Source organism: Gavialis gangeticus, unplaced genomic scaffold, assembly GCF_001723915.1.
Source record: "Gavialis gangeticus isolate Ggan-Ray unplaced genomic scaffold, GavGan_comp1, whole genome shotgun sequence".
Lineage (NCBI taxonomy): Eukaryota > Metazoa > Chordata > Crocodylia > Gavialidae > Gavialis > Gavialis gangeticus.
In genome coordinates this window covers 8,284,099-8,297,155 of record NW_017729012.1, presented here as the reverse complement: position 1 = coordinate 8,297,155, position 13,057 = coordinate 8,284,099, and the positions used below count along the sequence as shown (strand labels likewise).

Genomic DNA, 13,057 nt, shown 5'->3' with positions numbered 1-13,057 from the left:
AATCATACTCTAAATTGACTGTTTGTGATGGTGAATGAGATGTCTGGAAAGCATTAAGGTAATGTGGCTTTTCAAATGGAGCGAGTAATAGGAATTTAACTGAAGTCTTTTCTGGTGCGTGTTCCTCAGTAATGAAGTTACCTGACTTGGGTCAGACCAGAATTTTCTTTGCCTGGCATCAGGCCAAATATGAGAGTACATCTAAGTCTGGCCTTGTGCCTCTCGTTCTCTCTCTATTGAGGCCTGTTAAGGTCCCTATTTTGCACCTAGCACTAGACGAGGCAGAATGGGTGTCCATCCAGCCAAATCTCTTCTGTCCAACCATGGGTTGGGTATGGATGTTTCACAGGAAGGGACAGGAGGTCTGTCATGGGTAGTTCTGCAGTTCTGCTGATCCCTCAGCCTCGGCAGTAAAGGCCAAAACACTATGTATTGCTGTTTTACAGCAGGAACCACTTGTCCTTGTGTTTTTTTGTTTTGGGGGTTTTTTGCCTTTTAATTTCTTTGACATTCTCTTGCTCCTGTACTTGGAGAAGCCCCGGGTTTATTGTCAAACACTGTTCATTACCCAAGCATGCTTGGGGCTTGCAGGCTGTGGGCCCATGGAGCTCTGGGCAAACAGGGAGTTTGTTTGCCCTGCTTCTCAGGTAAACTCTTCTCATCAGAGTAAATGAATCGGCCTGCTGCTTCCAGGCTCTGATCAAGCTGGTTTATACCGTGATCGGTCCTGTGCTGCAGACGCACCCTGCACCAGAGCTGCGCACTTCAGAAGAGACACTGCAGGTTCTGGGGGGTCTTTCAGGGTTGTCAAAGCAAATGGTCCAAGGATGTGAAGGTAACCCTCCCATGTTAATGGGTGTTCAACCTCTGTATGGGCGCTGTCTTCCAGAAGTGAAGTGGCCTTGGTTTACTGCAGTTTAATTAAGCTGGAGGTCTCAGGCTTAATTAAAGTACAATGAATTAAGGCCACTTTACTGCTCAGTGAGAGCATCCACAGAAGTGTTTAATACCCTTTAGCATATACATAATAATTGCTTACCTTTTGTTGATTTGTCCTTGAGTGTCCTCAGTAAGAGAAGTCATCAGGTTGCAAAGGGCCCAGGGCCTGGCCTGTGAGAACCTGAAACAAGAGCCTGTGTGAGGCAGGGCAGCTGGGCAGGTTGATGAGCTCAGTTTGATGATGTAAATAGAGAAACTGTGTGTGATCTGAGCGTATCTGATAAGCTCTGCACCTGTGCTTGGGAGTAAGCAAAGGGTACAAAGTGAAGCATATCAGCTTCAAGAATAATGCCCTAGAAAGTGAAGTAAAGCCTAATAAAAGCCAGAGAGTGCATATGAAAAAATCCCAGGCTTCAGCATTATCTATAAAAAAAAAAAAATTCTGTTGTGCTCTTGCAAATCTTGGACAACCTTCAAACTATTTCTTTACAGACAGAAGTGTTGTCCTGCATTACACTGATTGCCAGTTATCTTGCAAAATCAGTTGAAAGTATCTCTGCTGTGTTTTTCTTTTGCAGCAATTGCCCTTCGTTTTTGGCAGCAGCTTTAGCCAGAGCAACATCAGATGAAGTCCTTCAGAGTGATCTTTCGGTGCTCTACTTACCAAAGCAGGAGGACAATGCGGACGGGATCATACGTAAGTGCATTATATCATACGCATTTACTCTGCTTTTTGTGGGCCCTTTGCAGAGCACAGCGCTGAGTTTCACAGGTTGGCGATCAATTCTAAGGCCCACCATGCTTAGATGAGTTCAATCAGCTGTGGATCCCAGGCCGCAGGCTTCTCTGAAATAAGTCCTGCTTCAAACCCGAGAGCCGCAGCTGGACAAGAACACATCAGACTCCAACTGACAGATTTTTCAACAGAGCTTTGCAGTGTCCTTTGGTTTCAGTGTCTGATAACATTATGCCATATAAAAAACTGTTTGATATTAAGAACGGATATTCCCTTCTCTCCATTTGTATTTATTATGTAGTAAGACTTTCCATCAGGCAGCTCAGGGCTGCAAGCTCTAACTCAGGCTTCTGCTGACTGCGTTCCCTTTGAGAGCTGTTTGGGATGCTTGTTAAGATAAAAGATAACATTTCCCAAGATGAGTCTCCTGTCATTCAGTCTGGAAAACATCTAGTCACCAATCCCCTTAATCCCTTATTCCCTTTTGTTTTTGATTACAAAAAATTAGAAGTAGCTGTGTGGAAAAATACACGTTAGAAATCTGCTTGAGGAGGAAGTTTCTGGTCTGTTTGTCAGAGCCACGCAGGAATCTAAATTTGTGCAACTTACTCGGGACTTTCAGTTGGTAGTTGTGACTGCTTTTCCTCCCAAGCAGGTGTCTGGAATGGAGCTGTCATTGTTCTGGCTGAGCAAGCCTTATTAGTTGCAAATTGAAATCTCTTCGACTCACATAAATATTTGACAGTCTCCAAGGGAATGTTGACTAAGCCTCAGCACAAAATATCTAAGGAAGCCGATGTTTTAAATGGAGATCTCTGTAGTAGACAACTCTTTAAGAATGCATTTGAACTTGTAATGCAAGGAAGTAAACATGCATCTGTAGCAGGATACTGGTGTAACCTGTAGCTAAATTAAATGTGCATCTCCACCCTACATTATCCTAGGGAGATGTGACTGGAGTATCTAGAGCCCTGTGTCCAGTTTTGGGCCCCCCACCACAGAAAGGATGTGGAGAAATTGAAGAGAGTCCAGCGGAGGGCAACAAAAATGGTTCAGGGGCTCGGGCACATGACGTATGAGGAGAGACCAAGGGAACTGGGCTTACTGAATCTGCAGAAGAGAAGACTGAGACGGGATTGAATAGCAGCCTTCAACTCCCTGAAGAGTGGACACACAGAGGATGGAGCTGGACTGTTCGCAGTGGGGGCAGATGACAGAACAAGGAGCAATGGGCTCAAGTTGTAGCAAGGGAAGTTGAGGTTAGATATTACAAAGAACTTGCTCACTGGGAGGGTAGTACAGCACTGGAACAGGTTACCCAGAGAGGTTGTGGAGTCTCCATCCTTGGAGGGTTTGAAGACCCAGCTAGACAAAGCCTTGGCTGGAATGATGTAGTTGGGGCTGGTCCTGCTTTGAGCATGGGGTAGGACTAGATGTCACCTCGTGAGGTCCCTTCCAACCCTCATTCTCCATGTGCAGCACTACATGAGGATAAGCTGCGCTTTAGGAGTAACAAAGTAAAATGTGAGGGGGAAAAAAGAAAAGAAGAGTGGGTCCATCCTAGTGGTGACTCGATTTATGAGTAATGTAATCCCATTTCACAAAACATGCCAGGGCTTGTGATTTCTTAAACACATTGTGAGGTCAAATAGCAAGGGATTGCTGTGTTGAATGGAAACAAAAGCCCTAGCTGAAGGGATTCGTGAAGGACTGAAGTGGATTTCATGGCAAAGGGTGTTACTGAGAGTAGTCACGACAAAGTGGGAGTTGAGAAACCTGAAGTAGCTACTTGAAAAATATGGTGACTTGTAGTGTGGCCATCAAACTTGGAGAGAGACTCTAGATCTGAGTTACAGATGTTGGTAGTGAGTTCAGAGCATACTGCTTGCTTCAAAAGTACTCAGATGGCTGCAGGACAGGAGAGCTGGTGCTCCTGGTGTCCAGCCCTGTGTCAACCTGTAGTAGAAAGACTTTTCAGGGGCCCAGCAAGCTTGCTACTCTCTGCAATACAAGGAAAATAATACACTACTTGCACTTTGTCTCTGAGTCAGAATCTGCTAGAAAAAAATCAAATTTCTCTTGCCAGGGGAAGGTCAGTGATGGACCCTGCAGTCCTCTCATAGTTGCAGTCGGTAAGAGAGGGTGAAGATGTACATGAGCAAAACAGCATCAATTAGTAGTTTAGTGGAAACATAAGTGTGAATGTGGCATATTCAGAGCAACTCTTGAAGGTCTGGGGTCACATGCTTTTGATGCATTTGCTGCACAGCCTGGATTTAACCCAAAGAATGAAAGCAGGGACGGTTACAAAGAGAAGTTAGAAAGTCTTAATTTCTTTTTGGAGTAAATGACATTTGGATGTTTGGGCTTGAGGCAGAAGCATTTTTATGAGGGGACCAGAAGGTAGAACGGACAAAAGAGTTTGTAAATTGGCTCTTAATGACCCATTGCACCATTTTACCAGACTCTTTCTGAATGGTGTTGAGCATCTACACCTGTTGCTGGCTTAATTTTACCCCCTGTGAAAACCAGGCCCCAGCTGCCCAGACAAGGGCATCCAGATGTGGAGGCGGGTAAGATGAGAAGCCTTGTCTACAGGCTTGGGCTTTAAATGTCCTCCCTCCCCCCAATACCTCACTTTCTTCATCTGTAACAGGAGATGATTCTTCCCCACAAGGTTATTTAGTTAATGTTGGTTCAGCAGTTTGAAAATGTTGAGTGTTACATAAGTGCCAACTATTGTTGAAACTGCTGAACCAAGGTGAAGATCTGGTTTAAATCGGCTATTAGTGGAAGGCCCCCAAGATCCTTGGGTGATGAGCACTGAGGAAGTGCAAAGTCAATATTGCTTCATAAACTGGACTTTCCTCTTGTGCTTGGTGTAGGGCTGCCGGGCATTCACGAACCATCTCAACCCAGTAGAAGTGCAGCGAGTCCAGCTCAGTGGTGCTTAACCTGGATGAGTGGCATGGGGCCAGCCTATGGGGTGGATCCTGTGCAGGGTCAGTGCACACTATCTGGATCTGGCTCACCCCCCCCCCCCCCATATGGGGCCTTGTGCCCCAGTCCAGCCCCGTGTGCCAGGCCTAGTGAGCAGGGCCATGTTGTCCCCCTGCAGGGCTCCCCACTGGTCTGGAAACTTGGCAGCAGAGGGGCGGCACTGAATGCTGCCACTGCTCCCCCACCACCAAATTTCTGGACCTGTGGGAAGCTCCACAGGCTGGATGACACAACTCTGCAGGCTACATCTGACCTGTGGGCCGGGGGTGTTGAGCATCCTTTGTCTAGCCAGTTACCTACAGCTAATACAGGGCTGGGGAGTGTGAAAATGGCCACACACTCACAGTTTCCATTCCCTCCTACTTTGCAGTGAGAAATCAGTCAACCAGTCTCAGGAACAAACCTGTCTGGCCAGGTCTCCCACCTGTGCTGGCACAATTCATCAGCAGCTCCATCGCAGAAGCATCTTAGAGCAGGAGGGAGATGGACTGCTGCACGGCACAACCATGTTGAGTGCTGACTCAGCCCCTGCTCAGCCCCACGACGTTAACGATTGATGAGTAATTTACAGCCGTGAGGGGGTGGACTGGCTGCTGTGGGCCTTTCTCCTGTTTTGATCTCAAGCAGCAATTATTGATGATGCTGACATTCTGCATACTCCCTGCAGGGAAGGGTATTTAGTATCTCAGCACAGCTAATGGCTTTTGTCCATTCTGCTTGCCGAGTGGCTTTCCAGGTTGTAACAAACCAGTAACACTGAAAAAACCCAACCTTTCTCTGTTAAATGTGCCCATTAGGAAGAGGAGAAAAGGAGCCTTGTGGCTGAAGTGCCCTGCCTGGAGGTAGGATTTGGACAGTCCTACCAGTGCTTTTGCCCGTCTTGCGCTGTCCAGCAGGGCAAGTGCTGACCGTGCTGGGGATCAGCTGGGGGTACCACTGTGCTGTCGCACTGGTAACCTGATTGTACCGGTACTTCTACCATCTGCTTCCAAGGGCTGGTAGGTTAAGCAGCTCTATCTCCTCCCATTAGCAGCAAGGACTCAAATACCAGTGGCACTCTATGGCACCTGACTGCAAGCTATGGCTTTCATTATGAACGTGATCTCCAGCAGATCATTCACACTCACTACCAGCCAAGGAGAAAAGAGCAGAGTACGAACTCTGGAGACTGGAGTCCCCCAAGGGTCAGCATAAGTACCAATACTTTTAACTGTATACACCTCAGACTTCCCGCATACAACATCTACGATGCATGTACACTGATGTCACCATAGCAGCCCAAGGAATAGACATGACAGAACTGGAAAAGACACAGAGCAATGACCTGGGACTCATCGCTGACCATCTCTGCAAGTAGTGCTCAAAAGTTAAGCCTCAGTGTCATTGCTCTTCCACCTGGACAGTTGTTGAGTCGCGGGCACGTTAAATATCAGAGTAGGCAACCACATCCTTCCCCATGAGCATACCCAAACCTACCTAGGAGTCACATTAGACCATTCCTTCACCTATAAACATCACATGCAGAAGGCCAGTGGTAATGTCTCTGCCTTAGGATGTTTAGCCAACATGACATGGGGTGCCAACTTCAAAGTGCTCAGAACACCACACTTGCAATGGCATACACCCCAGCAGAATATTGTGCCCCTGCATGGTCCAGAAGTTGATACACTACAAAGCTTGACACTGTACCTAACCGTGCGCTGAGACTCATAACAGGCTGCACAACTCACACACATACACACACACACACGTACTCCCTGTGCTGTCAGGCATTAGACCAAGTGATATAAAAGACAGGCCCCAACATCGTTACTAGCAATAGAGGCAAGAGATGGCAAAAATCACCTGCTCCATCAACTGTTAACTGAAGACCTGAACAGATGGAGGCTCAAGAGGCTTGTAAGTCGTAAACTGTTTGTACACGAAGTTCCTTGAAGAGATTCAGGATGCTGAACCAAACCTTTGAGCAGCAACAGAGTGGGCCAAGCACTGAGAGAAATCAGACCTATTCCTATAGTGTTTTATATCAACACCAAACGAGTCCCCCATTGGGCATGACCTTGACAGAGAGGTGTGGGTCAAGCTGACCAGACTGAGATCTGGATACAGACACTTCAAAACATGTCACCAGATGAACCTCTTGGGCAGCCCCCTGTGTGAATGTGGCATCCAACAAACAGCCAGCACTTAACTGAAAGCTGCAGTATCTATAAATGCCAAGACGGGGGTAGATGGAATCTGCACACTGAGTGATAATACCAGGCAGTGCCTCATAGGCTTGGAAACTGATATCTGACACCATACAAAGAAAGAGAGGGAGCCGCAAGTATCTGGTGAACATTGGATGACCATCTCTCATACCTAGGGACTGGAGTACAGGAGGTGTCCTGGGTCTCTGAATCAGCTGCGTCCCTTTATCCCAATCTGTAGCTATAACAATATCGCTACAGCATACAACACCCATCTGAAAGATCTCAGAACCCTTGATGGAGGCTAAGCTTTAAAAGTCTTGAGTCTCCGTTTCCCCATTTAGGGGATAAAGAATCAGTAGAGTTCGAAACAGATCCCAGAGGCCTTGGCTTGCTGACCACTCCAGTACACACATTTCCCAACCCTATTAGTGACTAATTGTGCCAGCACTTCTAGGAGCTGCTTACAGATACTCCACCATATTGCTGAGAAATTAAATATTGAATGAATGCTAGTAGTTCCCATCCCTCCCTCCTTCCCTTGGACAGGGGCTTCTGCAGGGCTGGCGGAGTTGCTGAGGCTTCTGTTGAAACCGGAGGTTGGGGATACAGGCTTTGGGGAAGCAGGAAGAAACCTGGATGTGCTCCATCCTCCCACATTTGCTGCCTGCTTTCCCACTCAGAGCTGCAGCATCCAATTTCAAACAAAGCAACAGTTTAGCATCCCTTTCAAGAATGTGCTGAATGTTTCTCCAGCCCATTTGGCTTTTAAATGTTACAACATCTTTCTACCACATAGTGTCTCAGTCCATCACCGGAGGAGCCCCCATGGTGTGGTATGGTTGCTTCCCCTAATCTAAAATTGCAAAAGGGTTACAGCAGGTGTGCATACAACCTTCTTATTCTTCCTGCTGCAGAAAATAAGCCCTGGAAAAGGACAGCAGTTACGATAAAACAAGGGAGACATTCAGGGAGGAATGCTGGCAGTGCCTGGCTCCCTTGACTCCCCCTTCAGAATCCAGGTTTTCCTAGCTGGATGTCCATGTCAGGTGCCTGCCAAGCCTTCTTTTGGTTTGTCTCTACAGTGCATAAGGTAAAAATTCTCACTTTTTAGCGCTGTTTGTTTTTTGCCTTCCTCAGAGATCGAGACAGTGAAGCTAGCCCGCTTGGTTTTCAACAAACTCCATGAGATCTGCAGCAACTGGGTGAAAGACTTTCCACTTCAAATGAAACCCCACCGGTACTATGAGACATCCATCCATGCCATCAAAAACATGCGCAGGAAGATGGAAGACAAGCACGTCTGCATTCCGGACTTCAACATGCTCTTCAACCTCGAGGTAAAGGGAGCTGATGCGAAAGGTGACGTACACTTCTGGAATGTGGGCTTTGTCCTTAGGGAAAGCAGAGGAAGGGCTTACCCATGAAAGCTAAAGCCAGTCTGTGATGGATCTGAGAAGGAGGCTACAGACACAACTGTGGTTTTAGGGCAGCTGAGAGAATTTGCTGCAAACATTAGTAGGTACAATTCTAAACACAACTGCCTACATGGTGCATAGCAAGACAGACACTTAAAGTGAGACTTCATCTAGCTAACATTTAATGGCTTTGTCTCTGTTGGACCTGCTGATCCAGTTGCTGCCCCCATTCCGGTGGTGTCCGCACTTTGCTGCAGGGTTTTGATCCCATGCCTTGTGCTAATATTTGTCCTGTGGTTTAGAAGCCTGTTAGCTTTCATTTATTTTAGAAGGTTGCACTCTGCTGGCAAGAGAAAAGCCTGCATGAGAGCGTGGTGTCCATTCACCTGCTTGGATGCCAATAGGAGTGTGGTTCTGCAACAGTCCCTTGCATTTAACGGCTTGAGACACCACGTGGAACTCAGCGTTCCCACATGGGAGGCCAGTGCGTTACTCAAGAGTAAGCCAAGGCAAGACCCTCGGTCAGTCAAAGGGCACCTGGACACCAGCAGAGAAGGAAGTGCTGGTGCACTTGGAGCTCATTCCTGCTGGCCAGTTGTCATCCGGGGTGGGCGTGCTTTGCCAGGCTACTGTGGAGCAGCATCCGATACCTAAACACCTGGGAAGGGGAAGGTAGAAACAGTCCTGGTAGAACAGAGTGAGGCCCCCATGAGAGTCCAGCAACACCAACATCTGGGTGGAGCTGGGCCCAGAGTTACTTTCCTCCACCTGTTCCCGTGACCTAACCAGCCCCAGCCCCGTGCTAGTTCTTCAGCTGTGAAGATCTGGATGCTGGGAAATGGCAAGGAAGAGAAAGTAGCAAGGGTGATCCCACCTGCATTAGGCTGATGTGGGAACTGGTTCTGCATTGCACCTTGTCAACTTACTAACGGTTTTCTTGGGCCCCACCTGAGTTCTTGCTTTGAAGCTGCATTATGTTAATGCAAACAGAGACGGGTTTGTTTCCTTTGCCTGTCAATTGTTACCTTCCTCCACTCAAACTTGTGCTGGAGCCCATCACTTAAAAATTACAATGGATAAATATCCTAGTCATTTAGATGGCTGTCAAGGTTGAATTGGCACTTGACAGTGGGTTGGTGTTTTGTCTGTCTGAATAGGTGCTGGAGCTGATGCCTCCGGGTAGCGAGGCATTGTTTCTTCTGCTTGAGCAGGTTGGGGGAAACCAAAAAGACTGGGTTGGAGAGGAGCGATTCTGTTCCTTTTGGTTTGAGAATATGGCCATGTTTAATTCCCTGACAATACATATAGCAACCTGAGTGGATGGGGCCTGGATAAAAAACTCAGGGCCAGTCAGCTTCATGTTGTAATACACTGGCATTTTACCTCTGAAAACCTGGGTTCGAATGTTGCTGTAGACCACAAGCAAGTGGATCCGGTAGTCGTCTCCTCCTGGCTGCTGTTTGTATCACCAAAGCCACTTCCTGCTTTTTATTTAGGAGAGGTTTTGAGTCTGCACACCTGAAAGGTATAACAAACCAGGAGGCTGAGCACCTGCTCCTGGCATGGAAGCGCAGTTCATCAGGCTTAGAATAGGACTGTATATGCACAATCCCCCCTGTTGGCATAAACAAAGACAATCTATCCAGTCGCTCTCTCCTGTGGAGAGTCTGCCTCTGTAACCACATGACAGTCCTAACAACCACTGAGAGGACACCAGAAACCTCAAATTAAATGGTTTTAATGGGTGTAATTCAGTTAACCAGCAGCATTGTCTGTCTGTCTAGTTTGCTCATGTGTTTTCAATCACAGGATCAAGAGGAGCAAGCTTATTTCGCAGTGTTCGATGGTCATGGGGGAGTGGACGCTGCCATCTATGCCTCCATCCACCTCCATGTGAACTTGGTGCACCAGGAGATGTTTCAGCATGACCCCGCAGAGGCACTGTGCAAGGCGTTCAGGGTGACAGACGAGCGCTTTGTGCAAAAGGCGGCCCGAGAGGTGAGTTGTGTGGCTGTTCCGCCCAGCAGGAAGCCGCAGGCTCACAATCAGTCCCATGGGAGCCCCCGCGCCCACCTGTGCATCGTAAAGTGAGTCTGGAGAGTAGGGACCCCACCCTGCCCTCGAACCTGATGCTCCAGTTCAAGACCCTGCCAAACTCAGGGGCATCCCTGAACCCCTCAGCAGCCCCCTCGGGCAGGGCAGGTAATGACGTTCCTGCCCCAATGCATCGTGAACGTGCACTTCTGCCTTCTTGAAGCTGGGAGCAGTGGAGTCCTCGGGACTGCTTAAACGGCGCAGACCATCTTCTGCCACATGCTGTTTGAGGGGCCTGGAGCCTTCCTCCTCTAGGCTGCCTGTATGGATGTTACTGGCCTGCCAGCCACCATCTAACATGGACAGGAATGCTTCTGGGGATGGAGCTAAGCTCCAGGCCCTTTTCAGTCTCCAGCGGAAGGAGCTGCAGCTGGTGTAGGGCTGGTTCCATGCCCATGATTAAAGCCTGCTGGTGCATAGGGCTGGGCCTGTGGGAGGAGTCCTACCTGGACTAATCATCCAGAGATGCACAGGGCTGTTACAGAGCAGGTCTGGGCAGGGACCGCAGGGCAAATGGATGCGTTTTCAGCCCCCAGTGTAGGTTTGTGTTTCCAGGACTTGGAGTGCGGAGCTCACCGGCCCGGGCTGTCCTGGCAGTGTGACTGCAGCACCACAGGGCTCTGTGTGGACCAGCTGTCAGAGGATTCTCGGGTGCATTTTGCAGCCCACGTGGAGCTCCGCGCTGCCATGGCTACACAGCTGTCGGTATCCAGGCAAACGCTTTAGAGCCAGCTTGTGTGTCTACAGGAGCCAGAGTCACTGCAGGGCAAACATTCCCTTAGATATGCTGCTGCTGCTGTCCTTGCCCCGTCCCCCACCGCCTCCCACTGACCACGGGGTGACGTTCATTTGTAGGCAGGACCTGAGGACTGCTAAGGTCCTTTCTGAATGTCTGAACTTGAGTGCATGGTCAGAAATCCAGAACTGAGCATCACAAGGTCTTTTAAGCTGCTTCCAACTCCATGTACCTTGTATTTGCCAACAGACGATTGTGCTAATTACATCTGTCCTTTAATTGTTTTCCCCTTGGAAACGGAACTCCGTGTAGCTCAGGAAGAGAGGCTGAATGGCCAAGTGCATCTCTGGGTCTTTAGGCAGAGGTGAGGGAGTGAACAAGGAGTCAGTATTACCACTGCTTGGTGGTTCTTTGCTTTCAAGCAGGCCCCAAGGTGCTTTGAGTGAATCTCCCTCATTCATGGATGGAAACTGGGGCTCGGGGAGACCCATGGGGCCCCACGCTGGACTGGTGGCCAAGGCCTGGATGAGAACTGTAGACTCCATAAACACTGGGGCAGAACTCTGCCCCGTTACCTGCATTTGGTCATGTTAGCTCTGGGGAAGTGTTCAGCCCCTTTGGTCCATCAGAACGGCTGCTTGTCTGCGTGCCCCATCCTGGAAATGCAGCAAAATGTCTTGGGGCAGCTTTCAGTTGCTGGAATGTTTTTTCCAGAGCCTGCGGTGTGGGACCACGGGCGTGGTGACCTTCATCCGGGGAAACATGCTGCATGTGGCGTGGCTGGGCGACTCCCAGGTGATGCTCGTGAGAAGGGGCCAAGCTGTGGAACTGATGAAGCCTCATAAGCCGGATCGAGAGGTACTGAATTGCTGACAGCCAGCTCTGCCCCTACTGACTGCCTAGTTTAGAAAAAAATAATTATTGTTCCATAAAATCGCCTGTTCCTGTCCATAAAATAGCCTTAGCTGTTGTTTGCTGCCTTGTCTGTCTCGCAGCTGAACAAGCACCTAGTCCTGTTGCTTTGGATAAGATTCCTGATGTAGAAAAGCCCCATGTCAAATTAACTGGGAGGGCAGCACAACCTCCTGCAGAAATCCACGCACAGCCAGAGCATGTCCAAAGGGGCAGTCCAGCTATGGCAGCGAAGGTCAGCTCTTCTGTTGCCTTGCGGTTTAGGATGAGAAGAAGCGCATCGAGGCTCTGGGAGGCTGCGTGGTGTGGTTCGGAGCCTGGAGAGTCAATGGGAGTCTGTCAGTCTCCAGAGCTATTGGTGAGAAATGGCGTTTCATTCCTTTTGCTGCTTGAGTTCTATTTCCTCCCCTGCTATTTCTTTTTTTAATGAACACTTGTGGCTCTTTGATCCAGCTGGGAACAAGGACTTCCACTTCTCCACGCAGCAGAGGTTTGCCTCTAGTTGTTCCAAGCAGCTCCTAACAGAGAGGAAAGGAGCTGGGGAGCAGCTTCGCTGCATTTGTGCAGGGGCTTGGACCGGATGACCCTTGAGGTCTCTTCCAACCCTCTGGTTCCATATCCTTGCATGGAATCCAGGCTACTAGCAATTACTCAGCACATCAGTCAAAGCCAGAGCCTCATCTAGCCCTGTTCTTCATTTTGCAGGAGATGCAGAGCACAAGCCATATATCTGTGGGGATGCAGACTCTGCTTCCACTGTCCTGGATGGGTCTGAAGACTACCTCATTTTAGCCTGTGATGGCTTCTATGATACAGTGAATCCTGATGAGGCAGTGAAGGTGGTAGCCGATCACCTCAAGGAGAATAATGGGGATAGCAGCATGGTGGCGCACAAATTAGTGGCATCAGCTCGAGATGCTGGCTCCAGTGACAACATCACTGTCATTGTAGTATTTCTCAGGGACATGAATGCAGCAGTAAATGCTAGTGAGGAATCAGACTGGACAGAGAATTCATTTCAAGGAGGGCAAGA

The 13,057-nt window shown here is 48.7% G+C and overlaps 1 protein-coding gene across 2 annotated transcripts in view; it reads left to right on the top strand.

The window, feature by feature from the left end:
• The window catches only part of PPM1E (protein phosphatase, Mg2+/Mn2+ dependent 1E), a 108,451-nt gene that overhangs the window by 85,383 nt on the left and 10,011 nt on the right, over window positions 1-13,057 (top strand). The window contains exons 2-7 of one of the 2 annotated variants that reach the window (XM_019511148.1): window positions 1,518-1,636; window positions 8,005-8,204; window positions 10,092-10,280; window positions 11,827-11,970; window positions 12,289-12,382; window positions 12,730-13,041. In XM_019511148.1, coding sequence (XP_019366693.1) covers window positions 1,518-1,636; window positions 8,005-8,204; window positions 10,092-10,280; window positions 11,827-11,970; window positions 12,289-12,382; window positions 12,730-13,041 — 1,058 coding nt within the window. The remainder of the gene's footprint in view (window positions 1-1,517; window positions 1,637-8,004; window positions 8,205-10,091; window positions 10,281-11,826; window positions 11,971-12,288; window positions 12,383-12,729; window positions 13,042-13,057) is intronic. The other variant, XM_019511149.1, reaches the window with a different exon arrangement.